The sequence below is a fragment of the Narcine bancroftii genome, chromosome 7 (genome assembly GCF_036971445.1).
Source record: "Narcine bancroftii isolate sNarBan1 chromosome 7, sNarBan1.hap1, whole genome shotgun sequence".
In the NCBI taxonomy this organism is placed as follows: Eukaryota; Metazoa; Chordata; class Chondrichthyes; order Torpediniformes; family Narcinidae; genus Narcine; species Narcine bancroftii.
This window is the reverse complement of record NC_091475.1, coordinates 182,355,223-182,380,312: the sequence shown is the minus strand read 5'-3', so window position 1 is coordinate 182,380,312 and position 25,090 is coordinate 182,355,223. Positions and strand designations below refer to the sequence as shown.

At 39.9% G+C, this 25,090-nt stretch overlaps 1 protein-coding gene across 2 annotated transcripts in view; it reads right to left on the bottom strand.

The window, feature by feature from the left end:
- The window catches only part of kl (klotho), a 58,827-nt gene extending 34,344 nt beyond the window's left edge, over positions 1-24,483 (bottom strand). Inside the window, exons 1-2 of one of the 2 annotated variants that reach the window (XM_069891644.1) lie at positions 23,119-24,483; positions 1,710-2,220 (exon numbers count right to left, since the gene is read on the bottom strand). In XM_069891644.1, the coding sequence (XP_069747745.1) occupies positions 1,710-2,220; positions 23,119-23,838 (1,231 nt within the window). In that variant the 5' untranslated portion in view covers positions 23,839-24,483. The remainder of the gene's footprint in view (positions 1-1,709; positions 2,221-23,118) is intronic. The other variant, XM_069891643.1, reaches the window with a different exon arrangement.
- Positions 24,484-25,090: the final 607 nt, after the last annotated feature.

Here is a 25,090-nt window from a genome sequence, read left to right as displayed (position 1 = left end):
TCCATAGAACATTACATCACAGAAAACAGGCTGCTTGGCCCTTCTAGTTTGTGCCTAGTCCACATCCTTCCATACCCCTGCCATCTATGTACCTGTCCAATTTTTTCTTAAATGTTAAAATTGAGCCGATGTTCACCACAAAGTTCACAATGATGTTTATTCCACACATGCCAAATTATTTAATTCAATCTTCCTGATCATTTGCCAAATTATGTTTGCCTTTAAAATTCCTTTTGCTCTACAAAGAATATGTATATATGCTAAATTAAAAAAAATAGTTTGTGGATAGTGAATTCCACATTCTAACTATTCTATTGGGGCTGGTAATTTAAAAGCAGAGTGCACAGAAAATTCTTCTTGCAATTGGTGATGAATCTCTGAAATTCCCTGCCCCAGAGAACTCATTAGATATATTTAAAGTGAAGGGTGATAACTTCTTGAAAGATCAAGAGAGATTGGGGGATGTGGGATATTGGCACAGTTGAGTCATGATCAGTGGAATTAAGAAGAAAGTCTGCAGATGCTGGGGTCGTGTGTCGTACACAAATGTGCTGGAGAAACTCAGCAGGTCACGCAGAATCCATAGGAAGTAAAAAGTAACTAACTTTTCAGGCTTGAGCCCTTCATCGGGAATCCTAAAGAAGAGTTCAACCCAAAATATTAGCTACATTTTACTTCCTATGGATGCTGTGTGACCTGCTGAGTTACTCCAGCACATGGGCATATTACATGGGCCATGATTATATTAAATAGAAAAGCAGACTCAAGGAGCCAAGTAGCCTACTCCACTCCCATTTACTTCTGTTCTTCTGCATCAACAACAGGAGCAAATTCACCTCTCGGAATTTATTGAGGTGACTGGTTGAAGTGATACAGGCTCAGATTTTGCAGTGTGAGGAGAAAGAGTTCAAGGTTCCTTTTGTTGTCACGTAATAATTCATAAAAATATGATGTACTTCAGCTTTTGTCTGCTGTGAGGCAAACAAAGAGTTGCCATGAGCATTGCCTGGTGCCCCCAACAATAAGAGAAAGGAGATTCCCTTCAAAGAAACTGAGTGTCCATGGATTTGCCTCCTGTGCTCCTTCAGTCACACAGACTCCTATTCAACCATTGACAGCCCAAGCTCTAGGTCCAAACCAGAAAGCCTTCAGAATCCAAGACCCTTCAGGACCCTCTCAAATCCTGATTCCGATACCTGGTTCCCATAAGGCAGCCTATGTGAGTCCTTCAACCTCAAGTCACCAGCAGCCCCCAGTCTGTGTGGGACCTTCATCTGCTGAGCCCCTCGCTGCCCTGTAGGGTCACCTTCCATGCTTCCCCCATTTCTGGTGCCCTGTGCCAGTCCGCTGTTCCCTGAAGTCTGCAGCTTCTCATGCTATGCTACCCAGGAGTATTGCCACTTTGTAGTTCAACCCAACAATCAGCATTGGTTTTTGATCAGTTTACTTGATATCCATTCGTATTATTATTTTCCTGGGTTTGGCTGTTCCTGCAAATGAATATCAAGGAGTTCTCCTGCCATTCATTCTTTATACATGGGTACTTTTGATCTTGTTTCCACATGAATAATTTCATTATCTTTGAGAACACTTTTAGCTTCAAGGATCTGTGGAAATTGGCTTTATGAGAAACCCCCATTTATTCTTCAGAGTTTCAGAATAATTCTATAAAATTTTTCATTAAAAAGCAAATGGGATTAAAATATTACCTTTCAGTACATCCATGAGGAAGTTCTTTAACGGGTACATATTATAAACATCTCTCTTTGTGTGGCTGTTGCTGTCGTCCCAGCCATTCTCCACAATTAATATTTTTGAATTGTATTCTATTTGAATCCAAGAGAGAAGTTGTCTCAGATTATAATTTTTTGATTGGTTGAATAGTAGGCTTGAGTCCAAAAGTCGAAAACTTAGTGGTCCAAATGAGAGGGCAAAGAAGTCAGCTGTTTTCTTTATTTTCATTTTTTCTCCATCATCAAAAACTGGCAATAGATGTTTGAGGTTATCTTTCATACATGCTGGGTAATCACCGTCCACGAATATTGGCTTGGCGAACCACCCGAGTACAGAGTTGATGGAACACTGGCATAGCTGCACGTTTTCTGGATTAATGACCCCATCCTTTGGCCCAACCCAATGGGAAGCCAAAGCAATTGACACATAGCCTTGTTGAGACTGACGGAAATGGTCGTTGTAGATATGCCAGGTTCTGGAGTGTGCCTGGAAATAAACATATGAAATTTAAATGTAAAGCCAATTCCTAATAGTTAAAGAAAAACTTATTTTATTAAGCAATACATCATGGGCCAAAGGGCCTGTTCTGTTCTGTAATGTTCTATCTATGTTCTAATACACATAAGAAGCGAAAATCTTAAAGTTAAAATCTGAATTATTCAATTAGCTTTGTTTTCATGAATTTAAATTCATTCTTCTTTCACTAAATCTACTAAGATCTTCCTAGATGTGAAACAGAAGCAGCCTGTCAGTTCCATGTAGATGTGGCCATTAGGAGTGGCTTTATGCCTTTCTTTCCTGTGAAGCAGTAAGACTGTAATCAGTGCCTGATGACATAAGCAACAATATATGTCACAAGCCACAGTTGCTCAGATGTACGTTTATTTCACACCAGCCCAATGCATGTTGGAACAATATTACCTTGTTTACATATAATCTGGTGTTTTCAATAAAACAGTTATTGGCATTTAATGTACTTTTGCATTTCATTAGGAATATGTCTTGTGATCCATGGTACCAAATATATTCAATATACTGCTTATTTTATCAAGCAAAGAGAATTAACATGTTATTATCTGTGAAATATAGAATGTTTGGTGCCTTTCCAGCAGATTTTCCAACTATTATGTTATTTTTCAGTAATTGCAGATTGCTCAAGGATTGAACAAAGTTTTTATCAAGTTCTGATAAGTTGATCATGATTTAATGCAAAGCATCTTTAAGTTAATCATCATATTGAAGGTGTAATAAGTGAAGGTACGTATTATAATGTAGTTACCAGAGATACATTTCTAATTATTGACTGGGTACATATATTTGTTATGCCCTCTGGTTTAGATTCACCTACTCTTGGAAATAAACTGTCACTATTCACCTTTTCTATACCTCCCATGATTTTATAGAACTCAATATGATCTCTGCTCAACCTACTATGCTCTAAACAAAACAGACTTCCCACAATAATGCAACTTCCCAGATCCTGGTAACAACTTCGTAAACCTCTTCAGTTCCTTTTCCAACTTCACCATATTCTTCTGATGGCTTAGCTACCAAAATTGCACACAATATTCCAAGTGAGGCCTCACTAGCATCTTGTAAAACTTCAAACTTCATGTCCCAACACTTGTATTCAATGCCTCCACCAATGAAGGACCCCACCCCATAAAATGTTACAAGCCCAGAGGATCCCTAAACGCAGCAGCAATAGACATTCACCACGACAAATGGTTACTTAAACAAAAGTTGCTTTTAATTATCTTTAAACATGAAAATAGAATTACACTGTAACTTAACTCTATTGACTTACTTAACCTAACTTAACCCCCTTCTAATTCTAAGCGCACGTGTGTGTAATATGTGTGCAAGTTCAGAAAAGTTCTTTGGTTCACATTCCAATCTTACTTCTCATTCCTCCAAGTTCACCGGTTGCAGGCAATTCTTATTCTGTGCACAGAATTTAACATTTATGAAGTTCACCAGGCTTTGGTGCTTGAAAGGTAAATAGTTACCGCTCAGGAAGGTTCTTGTCGGTTTTCAGAGAGAGATTTGTTATTCCAGGACATCCCACAACTGATGTACTTAAACCAGCCACTCCAGTGTCTTGCTGACAAAACTTACCCCTTCAGGGTTCTCCAGATGATAACCTCTTTCTTTCAGGTCATCACAGAGTTCCTTTCTGCTTCACTTATTCCAAGTGAAACATTAGACTGCCAGTCCTCTCCTCTTGCATAAACCACAAGGGCTTTGACCAGGCCGTCTTCCAAACAGGCTTGCCAGCTTGTCATGTTCCAGTCCCAACAACTTTTGCTGGCTGTAATACTGTACAAGAGACCTGTGTGTGTGTGTGTGTCTCTCTCTCTCCCCCTCTCTCTCTCTCTCTCTCTCTCTCTCTGAGAGAGAAAGCCTGTTTGACTCTCTCTGATTACAAAACTGGATGACCCTCTTACAACAGCAAGCTCTCCTTCCAGACAGCAGCGGCTCCAGCATTTTCTTTCATCTGTTGCCTTTGGTAAACAACAATCTATTAGGGAGGTCTCTTGAGCACTCTCCAAAGCTCTTGCAAAAGCTGTGTAGCCGATATGTTTAGCATTAGCAGAGCTCCTGTATTACAAATAAGATCTGTTTTAAAGTGTTTGTATGTGACCTACTCTAACAAATCTTTCCCAATTTATCTCCCAAAGCATATCTATATACTTTATATACTCTGTCACACTGATGGTACAAGTTTTGTGACACCTACACCACTTTCTACCTGTCTATACCTCTGTCTGCTTGTGTTACTATCTTTAAAGAGCTATGTTCTTGCTCTATGAGGTCCCACTTTCCATAACACTCTTTAAGGTCCTGCCATTAGCAAGTCCTGCCCTGGTCTGTTTTACCCAAATGCAGCACATCGCATTTATTCAAGTTGAACTGCACCTGCCATTCCTTAGTCCAGTTCCCCCATCTGTCTATTTGCATCTACTATATTTATTTTGATAATCCACAGTGTTGAATGCCAAACAATGTTTTTGATATCCTTCTATGTTCCACTGCACAGTTTCATAGCAAAATCAGGCCTCTCATTATTCAATCTTATATATTTATTTTATGTATTCATTATATCTGTCAATGTTCCAGTCACAACTTTCTTTGGAATTTTTAAATGGTCTCTTGGGATCCGATTGCAGCTTCTAGATTGGGGTCACTTGCTGATCTAATCAGTTTGCATTGAACTTGCAAATACAAAGCTTTTTCTTTACTGACCTTGGCAACAGCTCTTGCACCATTTTCCAACACTGTTCATCAAAAGAGTCCAGAAAAGAGGCAGAAACAACAGCACAAAATTAAATGTTGCCAAGGTAGCAAATATAAATGTGAAGCCATTGAGTATTTTACTCAGTGGGTCCTCAGCATGTTCCCTGCTGATTCTTCAGCCAAGTTCTTACCTATTAGTGATTTTACCTTAAATCTCCACAAGTATAACTGTACGTGGCAAGCTTTGTTGATATCTGCATTTTTTTTCCCATTCTCCTTTTCAAGTTCTCTGTTTTCAACTATTTTCATATGATTTATGGATAAGCACTTGTGGATAAATACATGATTAAGATGTAAGTTTATCACAACTCACTCAGCAACAAAACTTGATTTCTGACAGTTATTTATTGATCTGCTTAATAAATTACAGAAATTCCAGCTTTGACAAACCTATAATTTGTAGTCTCACTCTCAGTAATTTTAGAAACTAAGGCTACAATCTCCTAACGCAAGTGATCACTTTGAGATTTTGTCATTGTGAATATTAACCCATATTATTGTGCCTGCACATTTCACAGAGCTAAATCAATGCAGTCACTGGCTTGAATATAAATGCTTCAATGGATAATAAAGCTGTTTACAAAGCTTCATCCAGCTGAGCTAAATGTCCTGAGTAATTTCGCATCACAGCCCATGAGCAAAGCATTAATGTTCTGTATCTCATCAAATTATATAAATATTCTTTATTTATATTGTTGCATCATTTCCTCCTGTAGATGAGTAGTTCTATTGTCATTGCATAAAAAAGAGCATTATTGACTCATATCTATTCATTATCAAAAATTAATTAAACATAATTTAAAACATTCCATGTTCAGCTACTTCCAGAGCAAACAAATCTTTACTAGGAAATAGGTAGCAATGCAATAATGCACCCTGCTCATATACACACTATAAATAAACAACCTCCTTTGCTATCACTTTCAAATAAATACAGATACCCTGTTTTGACATTTGGAGTTAGTTTGTTTTAATGCACTTACACTTTTTTATATATTAGTGCCCTAATGCTTGGCTTCTTATATTTACAAACCAACTATATATTGTTTTTATCTGACATCCTTTTCCCCTTGAAAGATTTCCATTGCACTACAAGGAACAGGCAAAAGGACTTTGCTTGAAAAATAATGGCCAGAGGCCTTAAGATTCAAAATCCTGCTAGAGACAGTTATAAACTGGCCAGGTTTACAGAAGAAAACAGCCTGCTGGAGAAAATCAGTGGGTTGAATGGCATCAGTGCGAGAAAAGAAATGGTCAATGTTTTGGAAGGAATCCTTCATCTTGATCTTGGAACAGCTCCAAAACTTTGTAGAACCTTCAGAGAACTAGTGCTACATATTTTTGTAATCGAGAACATATGCTGAGAAAAGTGAGGTATATGTTTAGGAAAATCCATCTCTTAAACATCAAGCAGGATTTTCCACTTCTGTGCTCACATTTTCTTTTTAATGGATGAAAAATTGTAGCCTGGCAACTGCAAATCTGGAACGGTAGCCATCGTGCCTAAGTGAAGGCCTTTAAACACTTTTCTTTATTTAAATGAGGATACAATCTCTTCAAGAATTTTATCTCCAAGACAAAATCTTTTCAATGTACCTGCTATTTATGCTCGGATATACATGATAGAAAACATTCAATTTCTTCCAGCAACAAAGAACAAACTTCAGGATAAAAGGAGTCAAATTCAAATTTTTATTTTCCATTGTAAATTCTCTTCCTAAAGAAATTAAAGGCACATTTTATGAATCATGTGTTGCTGTAACAAAAAAAGGGAATTTGTGTGCAGCAACTTCATTTCCTTATAACAAAACAATAGAGAAATCTGGGAGTGGGACTGGAGTCAAAAGATGACGTTTTTTACAGGATGTTCAGAAATGCAGTTGCAGATATTGTCAGGCTTGACATCTTCTACATCTTCTCTCCTCTGGTAGTTATACCCAACCTATCTGAATGCAATGTTAGCATTAGCTTCTCTTCCTATCTTGCCCTTTTGCATGCAATGTTAGCATTAGCTTCTCTTCCTATCTTGCCCTTTTGCATGGGTGATACCAATTTATATCCATTATAAATTATTTAATTTAGAAATAGATGTTGGGTATGAATCCCTTCAGTTGTATAAATTCATTATTTATTTGGCATTTAAAGACCAATGTCTTGTTCAATTGAACCTACATTCTTAATCTTGAACTGGCATAGGAGAAGCAATTATAGATGGACTAATGTAAGATGTGGCATTCAGACAATATGACTTAACTCAACAGAATGATGAAGCATTGTTCAGGACTGATTAACTGCACTAACAAAGGAGCATACACTAAATTGATTCTAGAGATGAGGGTTTGCCTATGAGGAGCGATTGAGTTGTCTGGGGCTATACTTGCTTGAATTAAGAAGAATGAAAGGGATCTTAGAGAAACGTACAAAATTATGAAAGGCATTGATAAGAAAGAGGTAGGTAAGTTGTTCCCATTGTTAGGGGATAATAGAACTAGGGGACATGGCCTCAAGATCCAGGGTAGTAGATTTAGGATGAGATGAGGAGGAACTGCTTTTCCCAGACAGTGGTGAATCTATGGAATTCACTGCCCATTGAAGCAGTGGAGGCAACATCAGTGAAAATATTTAAGACAAGGTTGGAAAGATTTTTATGAAGTTGGGGAATTAAGGGATATGAGAAAAAGGTATTATAGGATATGATCTCATTGAAAGCAGAGAAGGATCAACAGGCCAGATGGTCTACTCCTGCTCCTATTTCTTATGTTCTTAAATTGGTTTCTTGTGCTAGCTTTAATTAATCTTTTGAGATATGGACTCCATTGGCAAGGCCTGCATTGATTGGCCATGGTAATATTGCCAAATCGAGATGCTGTGTAATTGTAATCCATTTGCAGGTGGTGAAGTACAGTGTGCCTGCAGGCCATATACTTCTTGGTGATAGATCTGGACACATCACTCTGATACACTTTGCAAATGGCACCCACCTAAGTGTCTGTACAATTTAGAGCATTTAAAATATAGGATTAAATTAATTTGTTTCCAATGTCCATGCAAAGCAATTTAAGGATAAAACGGCAAAGCAGACATAAGTTATGTAATGGAAATAAATGGCAAGAAATGGAAATAGTTGTAAAGAAAGATTAAAGACTCAATAACAGATCAAAGTAACAGGCTGATGAGGTTATGGAATTTACTCTTTAAACTATCTTCCAACCTCCTTCAGGATACTCCTCGTTCTGTTCTCACCTTTTGTGGCTGGTGTCATTTTTCTTTCAATAATGTTGTTGTGAGGCTCCTTGGGCGGTTGTACTTTTTTGAAAATGCAAGTTGTTGCATTAGCTGTCTGTAAATTACATTAGGCTGGATTTATAACACTTCAAAATTGTGATGCCTTGTTGAGAATGAAATAATCTTGACGTCAATTCTAGCGTCATCTGTGATTAAGACAATGTGTGCTGACTAAATATCGAATTCCCCATCAGGAATCAATGAACCTTTGCAATGATATCCCTGAAGGATACATTAGTTCAATTCAATCAAATTGATCTTGATCTACCTTGCAGCACAGAATGTTTATATTTTAACTACAGCAAATCACTGTCAAGTGTAACAATAAGGAAAAATAAAAAGCCTACAAATAATTTCGCTGCTGCTAAACAAGCGGTCACCCAATTTATCTGCAACTATATTAATGATGGTGCATGTAAGGTTTAAAAAAAAATGGAGGATGAATAAAAAGGCCATCCATTCTAATAGAATACCATGCATAGAGAAGAAAAATAAATATTTTACTGCATTTAAAGCTTGTAATTTACACCAAGTGACTCACCATTGCTGCTCCTACAGGTTTCACATTGGCAAGTCAAGAAGATGACAGCATTACACCTACATGTGAAGATAATTCATGATAGATTGGGGTGGCTAAGCCAACAAATCACAAAGCCCATGGATGCATTGTGCTAAGAGGGGGCCAGGCAGATTAAACCAAACTTGCTTAATTTAAACTGGTTAACTCACATTGTTTCTCCCAAATATTCATGTACCAAAATAACAACAGCTATTGAGTGGTAACTCAATGTCCCACACTGACAGCTGTTGAAATTAATGATGCACAATTTACAAATTTCATTATATCACAGCGTTAGAGAGTTCAAGGCCGACACAATAATGCACATAATCTGTAATAATCACAATCCTCCATCCCTCAGGTAGCCAGGATGGAGGGTGCCAATGACAACAGATGTTAGAGAAGGCAGGATCTCAATAAGCTGAAAGAGTGGGAAAATCATGTTGGTGCTGTATCCCAAGATAAGGAATTGGTAGAATGTCTATGACGTGGCTTTTTAGACCAACTTTTAGATGCTCCCAATAGGGAAAAGGCAATTCTGGATTTGATGCTGTGAGAGAGCTTAAGAAGAACGATTAGAAAGCAAGAATCATAATATGATAGAATTATCTCTGCTGTTTGAGAGGGAGAAGCTAAAATTGGATGTGTCAATATTACCATGATAAAGGGCTCAAGCCTGAAACGTTGGAGTACTCCGAAAGACGCAGGATCATTTCATCTCAAAGAAAAACTATTCTAAACGGAGGGTGAGGCAACATGGCTGAGGAGGGAAGTCAAAGACAGCATAAAAGCAAAAGGTGGGGGGGGGGGTGCATATGCTATTGCAAGAAGCCAGAGGATTGCGTAACATTTAAAAATCAACAAAAGGCAATAAGGGAGGAAATATGCAAGTAAAAAAAGATAACAAACGCTTTTTTTTTCGATATATACATGAATATAAGACCAGATAGAAGTGAGGACTATTGCAATGTTCAAAAGGCATTTGGACAGATATATTGAAAGGAAGGGTTAGAAGGATATGGACCAAATGCAGGTAAATGGGACAACTTGGTCAGCATGGGTGAGTTGGACCAAAGGGCCTGTTTCATGATGTATGCCTCTATGACTATATGGAAGAATCTGAGTGTGCAAACAGATAAATAACTGGAAATTGCAAAGTGGATCAATGAGTTAATAATCAGAACAAATCAAGTCTATACAAGAACATAAGAGATAGAAGCAAGAAAATGCTATTCAATCAAATGAACTTTTCAGTCATTTAAGAAGCTCATGATTGGTCTCCCAACTCGAACATCAGTTTTGTCCCCCTCTCCCAAAATCACTTGATTCCTTTAATATCCAGAAATCTCTTGAACTTCCACTGCTTCCAGGATGGACAATTCAAAAGATTTACCACCCTATGAGCAAGTGATTTTTTCCTTATTTCAATGGCCTACCCTTACTTTGAGATTGTGACACCAGGGGAACAATCCTATGTCCACTTTGCCGAGCTTTCTAAGATTTTTCACTGAGGAGCTTTCTCATTTTTCTACTCAAAAGGATAAAACTTCAGCTTACTCAATCTCTCCATAATGACAGACTTGGCATCAAAAGAATTAGCCTAGTGAATCTTTGCTACATTTCCTCTGTCGCAAATATGGTATATCCATTTTAAATAAGGAGATTAAAACTATATTCCAGCTGTGATCTACTAAGGCTCAATATAATTGTAGTAAAAGGTCAATACTTACCTTCCTAATTGCCTGCTTTACCTGCATGTTAGCTCGTTGAATCTCATGTACACAGACAAAATTGACAACTGAGAAATCATCATTCTTTAATATCACATTGTTTCTGTTTTGCCTATAAATCTCTTATTCTGTGAATTGCATTCCTTGTTCTCTAATTGTTATACTGTGCCCAAATTGATAGCTTGTCTATATTCCTAAAAGCCTTTGAACATGCTTATCACTAGTCACACTTCCACTTAACAGAAGTTTCATTTTATCGGCAAATTTTGAAATGTTGTATTTGATCCCTTCAGCTGAATTATTCATATAGTTTTTGAATAGTTGGAGCTCAACTAATGGCCTGCCAACCTGAAAAGCGCCTATTTATTCCTACTCAGTGTTCCTTTGAGTGCAAGATTTTCAGAGTGTGGACTTCAGTTAATAAGTGGGTGAGTTTATTTTGTTTTCAATGTATCATAAATTTAGTTTTACAGTTGCATCCGCATATTGTTGTTATTTTTAGGTGTAGCTTTCTTTTGAAGAGTTCTTTACAATCTTATATCATGTCAGATTTCTTCCCCCATTCTCAAGGTGGAGTGCAATAATAATAATGAGGGTATCAAAACCACGAGGTCCCACTCTTCTAATTATTTCTAAACCTAAATAAACACATTCAGTTGTTTTCACCATCTTTTTTATTAGATACATTTTACTGATCTACAGCTTCAATGAATTTTTGATCATTCTCCCTGCCCTTGCAACTCTCAACTGATTTTAAAGAATTATATTATTTCTTATCTTGCCTAATATAACCATACTAGGAAATACCGTTCTTAGCACTTTCATGTGCCACAGATGGAGTTTGACAAACACTTTGCTGTCCTGTAATATGCAAATAATTTAACATTTTTTAATCATTTTAAAAAACACTGGCTCGACTAATATTGTGATATTCCCAAGTACAATTTTCAGCTATCTTGTGCGCTATAGATGGAGTTGGGCAAACAACACACAATGTTACAATGTGCAAACATTTAACTAAGTAGGCATCTAAAAAAAAATCACTGGCTCAACAGATACAAAACAAATAAAAGACCATGATTTCTGATTAGTTTATGGATAGCATGTGCATTATCCAGTTAGCTGCCAGGAAGGAATAGAACTGCTCTTTGGACTTTCAAAACATTTAACCAGTTAGAATCGTCTTCTTCAAGATATATAAAAATAGGTGACCCTGCCTTTGCAGAAATTCACCATTTCAAAATTCACAGATCACTATCCAAAAATTTGAGATATGGAGTAAAAGTCACTCTCACAAATGTTGTGTAGAGAAATAAAATTAAGTAAATCAACATTTAAAAAAATATTGTTTCTGAATGCATGCACAGCCCTCGAAAGGGGTAGTCATCCGTATTGGGTGGAGTGGAGCTCATGATCGATGACGAAAAAAAAACATTGAAGTTTTGCTGCAAGATGCTGTCCTGCTCACCAACCCACAACCATCTCGGACTTCAATGGCACTTGCTCCATGATCGGGGCCCACTAAATTACTTGCACTCAGCCCCCACACAGTCACGGTCCCTTGTAGCAGACCACCCGACTTACCCTTTTCCAGTAATTTCTGTAGTTCTGATTTCTGTACATGGGATCCAGCAACCCTCGCCCATATTTACAAACTCATTGCTCCTCCCTAGGGGTGGGTCCTTTTACCCCTCCTAAGTAAACTCTTCACTTATATTCTACAAACCCCCTCCAATCCCACATTTCACCACCCAGCTTCATCCCTCCACCCTTCTTTCCCCTCCTTGTCTTCCTCAAAGACCCTTCACAGTTTAGTCATCCTCCTTGGACTCCTTCTCCCTCTCATCACAATTTTACTCCACACCTGATACTGGCTTCAACTACCATGTCTTTACCTTTCCTTCTGACCTCACCCTCTCTAATGCTGAATGGTCTGTCCTCTGCAAAGGACTCACCTTTGTACTTCTATCACTACAAATTCTGTGTCTGTCATGATACCAGATACTCTTACGCTATCTCCTCCGCTGTGCCTATTTCTTTGACAAGGAATCACAAACCTCTCAGTAATGATCCATTTACATCTCCAATGGTCCTCCTCCTCCTGGACACCTTCCCTCCAGCAAGCTTCCTGCCCTGGACCTTTTCATTTCCAATGGCCAATGGCATATTGACTACCTGGACTTCTCCACCCCTATGGACCTCACCCCTTCTGAACACACTGATCTTCGCTCACTCTGCACCATATCCAACTTCACCATCAAAGCCACAGACAAGGGAGGTACAGATGTGGTTTGCACACTAACCTCTACATAGCAGAGGCCAGAGAGCAGCTACCCATAGACCAAGGCTTCATTTACATTATCAGGATATCATCTCCCAATCTTTCATGGATCTCATCACCACATGATGTCCTTGCTACCCCCTCCAAACTGATAGTTCCCCAATCCCACCCACCCACTTCCATCTCATACTGAAATTTAACAGAGAACTGCCCTGGCAGACCCATTGTTTCTGCCTGCTGCTTCCCCACCAGTTTTATTTCCTTGTACGTTCACACCATGTTGTGCCCATCATCCAGTCCATTCACAGTTACTGTACATCTTGGACACCATTCATGCTCTTCATCTCTATGAAGAATTCCTATTCTCCAGTTCTCATCACCTCATCTTCACTATGAATTTGCAATTCCTTTATATATTCATCCCCATCAAGAAGGTCTCTTTGGCTTTCCACTTTTATCTTGAAAGCAGAGCTGAGCAATCCCCTTCTACTTATATTCTTCCCCACTTGACAGAACATGTCCTTTACCCTGAACAACTTCTCCTTTAACTTGTCTCATTTCTTCCAGAGCTAGGGTGTAGCCACAGACTACATGCATGGGTCTCAGCTACACTCACCTTCGTCAGGTATGTGGAACAGTCCCTGTTCCAATCCTACTCTGGTACTACTCCTCAATTCTTCCTCTGCTACAGTATTAACTGCATTTGTACCATCTCCTGTTCCTGTGCAGTACTTGACAATTTCATGAAATTCACCATCAGTGTCCAGCCAGCCCTCAGATTTACCTGGACTCTATTTGACACCTCTCTCCCCTTCCTGAACCTCTCTGTCTCCATCATTGGAGATCAACTATCTGTGAATATCTATTACAAACCCACTGACTCACACAGCTACATGAATCATATTTCTTTCCACTCTGTCTCTTGTAAAGACATAGTTGCATTCTCTCATTTCTTCTCTCTTTGGCATTTATCCTCAGGATGAAAGCCCATACCCATATATCTCCCCTTTCTCATATTTACGCCCTTCACCAACCTCCCACAGGCAGAACAAGGACAGAGGCCCCCTGGTCCTCACTTTCCACCCCACTGGCCTCCATACGTGCACATTATCTGACACCTTTTCCAACTTCAATACGATCTTCCCATCACTCTTCACAGGGATAAGTCTTTCCGAGACTCCCTGGTCTGCTCTTCATTCCCACCCATCCTCAGCCCCCCATTTAGACACTTCCTGCTGTAACAGCAGGAAGTGCAAAACCTGTCCCTGCATCTCCCCTCAAACAGATCTTCTTAGTGAAGCACAGATTTGCACGTGCATCATTCAACCTAATCTCCTCTATTCAGGGCACTTGGTGTGTCCTCCTTTACATCGGTGAGATTAAACACAGAATGGGTGACGACTTTGCAGAACATCTGTCTGAGGGTGTGAGCTTCAACTTCCCAGAGCCAACTACTTCAATTCCCCCTTACAGATACATGTCTGGGTAAGGCCAAACATAAACCTCAGGTACAACAGATCATATTCCTCCTGGTCAGCCTTAAACCTAATGATATAAACACTGATCTTTTTTTTAGGTAACTTTCATTTGTCTCTAGTGTGACTGTTTCCATCTCTTCCTTATCTGCTCCTGTTCTTACTTGTCCTTCCAATTTCTCCCCCGCCCAGTGATTTCTCCCTCTTCCTGTCTCCCCACCTCTCCCATTTTCTGTCCAATACCCTCTCACCTCCCCAGCTTCTTTCCCCCTTCACATACAGAATATCACTCCCTTTTTACTTTCGCCTCGACCTAAAAAGTTGACAACCATTCCAATCCATGGATGCTTCCGATCTGCTGAGTTCCTCCAGCAGCTTATTGCTTGCTTGAGAGTCCCTGCACGACAGCAATGGCCATCTTCAACTCATGCACCACAGCAGTTCAGAAGCAAGGCAAATCGGAATGGGCAATAAACACTGGCCTTGCCGAAGATGGCCACTTGTTGCAAATGGAATGCCTGAGAAATTACCTCCCTAACTCACAGACCTTCTGTTATGTGGAGCTAGGTGTCAGATTTTGACTGATCACTCTCCTAGAAGACAACACACACGCACACCGTTGTTGAATTCCTTTTTAAGTATCTTGTGCTGCCTTTTAACATCATCTTGAACTGATGTCCAAATGGCAATAATTCCCACACTACAGCACCCTTTTGCATTGATTCTGAAAAATCAATGCAGGTGCAATAGCATCATGGATCCAGTTGCAAACTTTCCAATTTATTACTTCCTTAATCAGAAATAGCAGCAGTCCTCCAGTTCTCCTGACTCAGAGATGCAAGTCACTGAACCAAAGCTGGGGGCAGTAAGCAGAGGTCAATAAATATTCTTGGTATATTATTCCAAGATTATCTATGTTTGCAATTAACGCAAGATTGCTTCAAGCTCATCTGTTCAATTCTCCACCACCTGGTTTATCTTCAGCAGCTATTAGCCATGAAGCAAACAGAGCAGAGGTCATTTTGTATAACCTTTCACGCCCATTGTTAAAGCAGGGAAACATTAAAACTTGAAACCTTAAACCTTATGTGGTGATTGGGACTGATAAAAATCTTACATTTTATATTGAATCAGCAGTGGACAGTATACTGGCTCTCCCAGACCATATCTAACTGCGTGGTTTGGTTCAGTCTAACTCAGTAAGCACCAAGTCTCTAGTTCCTGTCACCTTAATACAAGTATTTTCCTGCAGTCACTTCAAACTTAGTTCCTGATTGGCAGAGCCTTGCACAGGGCAGAAATTGCCTGGCTGTAAATAGAAGGCCCCCCAGACACAGCCAGCCATGCTCCCAGGCCTGTTCACCATGAAAACTGACAAAGAGCTTGAACATTTATGCATCTGACTGACACTAACACTTATTATCAAATATTTTCCTTATGATTAAAAGCATGAAAAGATTTAGACCATAATTGGAAGAAGAAGAATTAAGCCATTCAGCCCATCAAATCTGTTCTGCCATTCGAATCGTGACAAGCATTTTTGCTCTCAACCTCATTCTTCTGCCTTCTTCCCGTAAACCTTGACACCCTTACTGATCAAGAACGTATCAAGCTCTGCTTTAAATATACCCAAAGACCTGCCCTCCACAGCTGTCTGTGGTAAAGAATTTCACAGATTCACCACCCTCTGGCCATAGAGATTTCTCCTCATCTCCATTCTAAAAGGACGTCCCTTTATTCTGAGGCTGTGTCCTGAGCTGTCCTACTACTGAAACCATATACTCCACGTCTGCTCTATCCACTGCTTTCAAAATTAAGAATTACATCGATTAATTCAAAGGACTTAATTGAAACATAGTTTCTCTCCACTGAATAACTGGAGTTGCTGGAGTAGCAGGTCTGACCTGGCAAGGATTCAGTGCCTGGTTTTCCTAGTCTAATAACTGGGAAATGGGAGTTCCACTGCCAGTGTCCAAGTTGTGCTCCATGTCAGAATGCAGTGGGAATGACAATTATAAAAACAAAGTTAGAAGTTGAGGACTTCCATATTCAAATGAGGCACTCAAGGTGAATCAGATCAGCATAATACCCTCATGGGATAGAGGTTGTGCACCAGGGAACCTGAGTATCAATTAAACCAGGGGACCTGAGTATCAATTAAAATTGTATAAGGGTTTTGTGAGGACGAATTTGGAATATTGTGTACAGTTTTTGTCGCTGAATTATAGGAAGGATCTAAACAGAATATAGAGAGTGCAGAGGAGATTTACAAGAATGTTGCCTGGGTTTCAGGGTTTGAGTTACAGGGAAAGGTTGAGCAGGCTGGGATTTTATTCCCTGGAGCATAGAAGATTGAGGGGTGATTTGACAGAGGTATTTAAAATTATGAGGGGGACAGGCAGAGTCAATGTGGACAGGCTTTTTCCATTGAGAGTGGGGGAGATTCAAACAAGAGGACATGGATTGAGATTGAAGGGGGAAAAGATTAGGGGAAACATGAAGGGGAATTTCTTCACTCAGAGGGGTGTGGAATGAGCTTCCGGCCGAAGTTGTAGATGCAGGTTTGATTTTAATATTTAAGGAAAAATTAGATAGGTATAAGGACGAGAGAGGTGTGGAGGGTTATGGGCCGGGTGTGGGTCAATGGAACTAGGTGTTTGGCATGGACTAGAAGGGCTGAATTGGCCTGTTTCTGTACTGTAATTGTTATATGGTATAAAATATAGTCATTTGTTCTCCCCATTTACAAATTTAAAACCGGACGGCTGAAAAGAATCATTACTGTAGCTCACTCAATATTCGTTGTATGGATAAACACGGTCCACAATTCCCTGTGAAAGAATTTAGTGATAGACAGATTCAAAACAATCAAAATCTTTTAACTAAAGCCACCATTTTTCAAACTGAGTACATGAATAAAAGAGAAATTGTAACCAACATTTAAATGACTTATCTCACTAGCTCAGAAAATGAGATAATGCATCAAGGGGGGAGATTTCCAGTTCACAGAGGAAACAGTATCCTGGACTAGTATCAAAGAAACTTGTCCATAAAACTTCCTCCCTGGCTGTTTCAGGAAAATTATTGAATACAGAAACTGTGATTTTAACTGGTTTTACAGTCAATTAGGGCAAAGATATTGGCAGAGAGCAAATCAAAAATGAAAAACCTCTTATTTGTTATAATCTTGCAAACATTTTGCAATGAGTGAAATAAAATATATGCATGATTTAAGAAAGAATTTGAAAGTTTTAAAATAAATTTTCAACAACAGAAATATGAATGATTCTAAATAAAATTCCATGAACTTTTATTTTTCATGTTAAAAAGCATGAAACATGCCTTTCAGCCAGCAGGTCCATACCAACCATCAGTGCCCATTTACAATAATCCTATGCTTTTATTCACCAATCTTCCCATTAATTGCCCCAGATTCTACTTCTCAACTCCACATTAGCACTATTTAGCTGACCCAGCCAGTATATACTGGGATGTAAGAGGAAAATAGAGCACTGTAGGTGGACCACGAGGTCGTGCACAGAGAGGGCACTAGAGGTCAGTTCATCGGAGATGTGAGACAATAGCTCCACTAGCTAAATGTTATTTTAATTACTTTGTGGCAATTCAATTTCTTCCCTGAAAACAAAAATTGTCAGGGTCAGAATGTCATTAATTCAAAACCCTTTCTCATTCTCCAATGAAAAGCTCAGTTACACCTCAACCAACAAGGCAAACTATTTCTTAACAGTGGGAATAACACTTCTCTATCTATTTATCTTGGAATAAATTAAAGACCGGGTGAGGTTATAATGTACAAATGGAAAATAAATATTCATAGCAACAACAATTTTGATATATTTCCGATGTAATATGTACTTCTATAAAATAGAATGAAACTTATGTTAATTAAATGAGCCTTCTGAACAATATACATGTTATGAGTGAAAAAAACTGAATTGTCATCACTTAAAGCATATTTTTAAATCTAATCTGTCTTTGGAACATTTTGGTTATGAGACTGTATTTTTTCTTTTATAATTCAATGCTTTAATCGGCAGTTTGGATAGATCTACTAGTATCTTAAGTCTGAGTGCAGCAAGAATGCAGGTAAAATATTAAAATCTGGGCAGCATAGTTAGCGCAACTAGCCATCAGGATTTAAATCCAGCACTGTCTGTAAGGAGTTTGTACCTTCTCCCCATGTCTGTGTGGGTCTCCTCCCACATTGAAAACGTACGGGGGGTTGTAGGTTAATTGGAGAATTTGGGCAGAACAGGCTCGTGGGCCGGAAACCACGCTGTATGACTGAATTTAAAATAAATAAATTACTTTTTAAATTTAAATATTTTAAAAATTATGTTCTAAGGTGGTCCCCTATATCTAAGCTTATATCTAAGCACAAACATCACACACTTATTGTGGCCCACCAATGAATCAAATTGTTTTCCATTGTTTTTCCACATTACATGGAATAGTAAGTATCAGGACTTATTTTTCCTTTTGTGGTGACAAATTGTCCTCAACTAGGGAGCAATGGGGATTATTGAAATTGACCTCAGTGTATATAGGTTTCCTGTTCTTAAACTCAGCTCCATTTTCAGTTATGATTTTCTCATTGAAATGTTTGCTCATGTATGTAAACACATGTCTGAATATTCTTTATCATCTGTAGGAAACATTCAATGCATATTAAATGCCACATGAAGTCCCATTCAATTATTCAACAGAATTTCATAACAGTTTCAGTAACCTGAATAAATACAAAGTGAATCAAAGTAATTTGCTCCACATTCAATCACCTCAAAAATTAATTTGTATCCAAAATGTTACAAAGAGCTCTGAACCAATATATATATATATATATATATATAGGTTCTCAGTAGGCAGTTTGACAGTGCATGGATTTTACTGTTTCCCTCATCTTATGCCAAGCTAAGTTTGTAAATGGTCCCAGGTTACTATCTTCTAATTTTAAAAGACGAAACAGTGCTGTGATATTAGTTCATGAAACACATCACATGCAAGCAAGCATTCTCCCACTTGCACTGTCACTAACCCTTCAGTTTGGACAATGTTATATTCAACACCAGTTCATTAGAGATTCCTTGTTATTCCCTAAAACAAGAATTTTCCTTTATTATGGTTCAATCTAGTTTATCCCACTTCTGGCTTTATCACTTTCCCTCTATTAAAGTAAAATACAGAAGTAAAATTAATAAAAAACTTGCGTACACTTAAAGCTATTAGATAAATTAAAACTAACCAAATGAAATAAAATGATTAGTCCGTAGGTTTGACAACATGTTTGGAAAGACAAACAGTTAATGTTTCAATTTTGATATCCTCCATGAGTAAGTTTTAATAACTTTTAAGAATGAACAAGTTCTGCTGTCCCAATTCCTCAGATTGATCTTCTTCTTCTGGCTGGTTTCTTTCAGTCAGTTTGTGGGGTTTATACCCCTCTCCTCAGAAAGGACTTTAGGCGAGTAGGGGGTTACACAGGTCCAGACCCACCCTCTCGACATCCCATCCTGGATCCAGTGGTATGGTGAGGTCCAAGGCAGCGGTGGGGGGGGGGGGGTAGTTCTGTTGCAATGGCTAGACCAAGCTTCGATACAAGGGATGCCCTTTCTGCGCTTCATGGCACTTGTTTGCTACATGGCCATTGACCCTATGAGAGGGTTTGTCCGCCCTTTTGACAACTTGTCCCTGAGTTAGCCATGCACAGGATTAGTGGATACACATCCCAGAAAGGTAAACTGCCACACGGCTCCCCTTGGACTCAGTTTGCATCCAACCTCTGCCAGTTCTACTAAACACATCTTCCCCATACCTTTCATATCTGCAACTTCATCAAATCCTTCATTACCCACAATACACCCATCATATTCCAGAGCACATACTACTGTAAGTACAAGAGATACAAAGCCTGTGCTGCTACCAGTTCCAGTTCCAATATCCAGAGCATAAGCCTAGCTACTATCATTCCCCAAATCCACATTTATTTATTTATTAGGCAATCCCAATCCTTTGGGATTGGAATTGAATTGGTTCCATCTCAGTACTGTGCATTTTGAATTGAGGGAAAACCAGACTTTTCCTGAGATAGGACAGGAGATATTTGATGATATGGTAGTTTTGTGAGGTAAAGAGCTCCTTCCATCATTCACACCATGTTTCCCAATACTCATGACACAAGGAATCAAGCTTTTCAATACTATCCCAAATGCCTGTTCTGTGCTCTGAGGGATGATGAACCAAGGATTCACTGGAATTAGTTGGGGTTTCTTTTCTTATTTGCATTGTCTGCTAATCTCTTGCTCACTTATCCCCTTTGTCATTCAAGTGCTCACACCTCATATTCCATGTCATGCCTCTTCTTATGTTCTTTCCTCCACTCCTCCTTTTACCCATTTCTCGGTTTGATTAAAATTGTTACTTTATTTTCAGCTTTATCCATAAATCAGCAGATCACCCACGTGTAACCTAGGTAACCCCCTTACTCACCTAAGCATGATACTTCTGTTAACTTATCCACATATCTTCATTGGAATCCTGCAGTTCTGTACCAGTGCGGTTTAAACCAACAGAGGAATCTTACAACATGTCACATGTGCTTTCACTGCCTCTTGACGGAAAGTGTGAATGATGGAAAGAGCACTTCTCCTCACAAACTATCACATCATCAAACACCTCCTGTCCCATCTCTGGAAAAGTATGGTTTCCCTCAAATCAAAATGCACAGTACTGAGATGGAACCAATTCAATTCCTAACCCAAGGGATTGCCTAGTAAATAAATAAATGTGGATTTGGGGAATGATAGTAGTAGAAATAATACCATCACTTGCTATATCACTTGTAAAGTTATGCTTATGCTCTGGATATTGGATTCCCAATTGATTCAACGAGTTAGCACAGCTTCTGCAGACTTTCCAGTTCTCCGACTGGGATGTGTGTCCACTAAACATGTGCATGGTTTACCCAGGGATAAGTTAGGTGGGCTCATCAATATCAATCTGAAGAATTGGGACAGCAGAACTTGTTTATTCTTAAAAGTTATTAAAACTTACTCATGGTGGATCTCAAAATTGAAATGTTAACATGTTTGTACATGTTGTCAAACCTGCTGACTAATCTTTTTATTTCACTTGGTTAGTTTTATTTTATATAATAGCTTTAAGTGTAATTTTAATTAATTTTACTCTTTCTTATTTTATTTTAATAGTTTGTGGATGCTTTGGAATAATTGTGCACGTCCGACTTCACTGAGAGCTGCTGAGGCTGTGAAAGGGCCAAAGGCAGAGTCCCAGCAGCAATCAGCATGGCCAAACATTTGCATTAGGCACAGCACTGGGTTGTCATTCCAGTAAAACTGTGTCTGAGACCACACTGAATAAACAGCATAGGCTTTGGCAGGGAGTCAGTGATCTCAGAGCAATAGATGGGTACACTCTTCCCCACCCCCCTCCTCTCCCCACATCTCTGCTTCCCTCTCCACAGATGCTACCAGACCTGCTAGGCGTTTCCAGCATTTTCACTTCTTATTTCAGATTGGCAGTAGTTAACTTTTCAGCAAGTAATCCACTGTCACTGTGTAAGTGAGAAAGAAGACATCTGAAACCACTAACCAGTACCTTTAAAATTCTCACTATTAAAGATTCTTCAATCACATTTAGATATGTGGTCTGGGGAGACCACCTTGAACCTCACAAAGAACAAGTCGAACTGAATTGATAAATAATAACGGGCAGCACATGGAAATGGTGCAGAGACTAACCTTGATGAGGGGCTCAAGTCTGAAACGTTGGTTATTTATCTTTATCTTTGCCCCATAAAGTTCACTGTTTGACCTGCTGACTGTGTTTTACTGCAGTAACTAAATTGCTGTTCAGAAACAGTTTACAGTTAACTAATTTATGCCACTTATTTAGTGAAATTGCGATTAAAGTGAAATGCCTAGTTTTAATTAAACATGCTGTATCATTTTCTTGTAGATTTAGCTGCAATCTTATAAAAATGTAACTGATGTGTGTAATCTATCTCCATCGGTCAATCCTTTCATCCACGGGAAAAGTCAACCTGTCGGAGAATACTTTTCTCCAGGTCATTGTTTTCAATCGAATGTCAGAACCAGAATTTATGTCACGAAATTTGGTAGAATTACAGGTGCAAATATTGCTATAAATTACATTAAAAATAAATCAATCTGTATTGTTGTTAGGTTGGCGACCGATTTCCGACCGTCCGTCCTTTGCCCTGCCATAGACTTAATCCGTTGCTCCAGGTGTGTTTTACATATTTGTTCTTCCAATTATTTGCGCCGGTCTCTGCTCCATCTACCCCTCTTGGGAGAGTCCACACACCTGTCCCGTGTTGCTCAGTTGAGGCGAAGTCCTTCCTTCATAAACTTTCATAAACTTTCATAAACGCCGTGCCAGGTTTTATTTTGCAGAACGAGAGGAAGTAATCCCTTACAGATCTTTTTTTAAAAAACTAACTCGACCACACGGATCGCACCAATGTCTCCACGTCTTCTCCGCTGTTTGGCTGAACGTACCAGCCCAGGCACGCACCTAAAGTTTTACCATCAAAAGAAAGACAAGGTGGAATTGGCCGATGGTTTCAGCTCCCATGAAAAAAAGTGTTTTCTTTGCCATTTATCTTTTTCCAGGTTGCACGGTCATCAGATACTCTGTCAAAAGTTTCTAGGGCTAAATATAAGGCGGATTTCGAGACAGCATAAAGGAGGGTCTTACCTTAATCAGATTATGTGCCACGATGAACGGTGCACTGGGAACTCCCTGAATGCCAGGAGCGAGCTTCCCCGTACCATATCCGTGCCACGCCAGAGCGTAAGGATTGTCTATGGTGATCCAGTACTTCACCCGGTCTCCTAAAGCCTTGAAACAGAAGTCCGCATACTCACTGAAGCGATCCACCAAAGTTTCATTGATCCAACCTCCATACATGTCCTGGAGAGCCTGGGGCAAGTCCCAATGGTACAGGGTCACTATCGGCTCAACACCAATGTCTCGGAGCCTTTGGATCAGGTGGAGGTAGTAGCTCAACCCATCTTCATTGAGATTTGTCACCAAACCATCTGGAAAGATTCTGGACCAGGCAATGGAGAATCGGTAATGGGTGACCCCCAAAGATTGAATGGCCGACACATCCCCCTCGACCTGATTGTAACTGTCACTGGCAGCATCTCCGTTGTCAGTGAGTTGCCTGCGAGAGAAGGTGTCCCAGACCGACTGACCTTTTCCATCCTGCTGCCACCCACCTTCTGTCTGGTAGGCTGATGTCCCCACGGACCATATGAAGCCCTCGGGGAAAGTGTCGTGCAAGAAGAGATTGTCGTCAGGATAGGGCAGGCTGGCAAACCTGGCCCAAGTCCTCTCTCCTGCCCCGGGGTTCCCGTTCACAGCCAGCAACCACGGGCAAAGGAAGAGGACGGAAAACGTTGAAGGCTTCATGCTGTTGCCCGATGCGTGGTAGACATGGCTTGGGTTCCCGCTGAGATCTAAGTGAAGAGGGCCTGGCTGCGAAATGACACACACAACATGCCCACATCACACTCGCATAGGTTTATCGAAAGGCTGGCTCACTTTCCATCCAGGACATCTATTAATAATTACCCACTGAGTGCTCTTAACCAACAGCCTAGGGCAGAGAACGGGGGGTGGGGGTGGAGAGAATGAGGGGGGGGGGGTATGGAGAGAATGAGGGGGGGGGGGGGGTGAGAGAGAGAGGAGCCAGGTGATTCTCGGTCATCGAGTGGCCAGGAGAATTCAGCTCATTCTGGAGTCGTAGCAGCGCGAGTTTGTCCTGTCCTGTTCTGCCCACAATGTCCATCCAGAAGTGGCCCAATTATTGTGTGATAAGGAAGGAGGTGCCATCGAGAATAGTGTCACCTTCTTCCTTATGTGCGTCATTGGAACTTTCCATGACATTAGAGAAAAGTAGAGATCTTTGAGAGTCCAAGTTACAGTCGGACTGCCTGCCTCGCTCGCTGAATCGGTTCGCTGCTCAGCGATTAACTCCACGATGGATCAACAGAATCGCTGAGGTCGGAGAAAGCGTGTCTCCTACACGTGTGATCCGCGTTTTGGTGATCGAATTCGCCTCCCGTTGACTCTGCAGTTCCCCATGCTCCACCCTCGCCGTTGATTTATCGGACTGGATTTTTTTTTAACTCCGTGCCTTCATAAGTGACCGCGCAAAGACTCAATTACTTTCAAGGACAGAATGGACAGTGCGTGCTCTTTGGCCCCGAATTTCATGACTGCTCATTTAACGATCAGTTTCAGACGAGCCGATTAAAGTGACACACACACACACCCACCCTTCCCTCCACTCGTTTACCGCTAGGTCAATCAGTGGCGGCAGGAGAGTTGTCCAAGATTTTTGGTCAGAATTGTTACTGATTCACTAAACAGAGCCCTGCAACAACTCCGCGAGTCCCAGGCAGCGTGTGTGGAGGCAAAATTACCACTTTTTGGTTGTGCAAAAAAAAACTATCCATCACCTACTCATGTAAACAAACTAACTGAGAGAAAAAAAGTAACGTGCAAAAATAATTTTTTTAAGCAGTCTCTGATTGAGTTTGTTGCTGAGTTGCTGTGGAGGGGAGCAGCTCTTCCTGAATCTGATGGTACTCGTCTTATAGCACTTTCCGGATGGTAGCAGTGAGAGCAAAGCATGTGGGGGCTGGTGTGGATCCTTGAT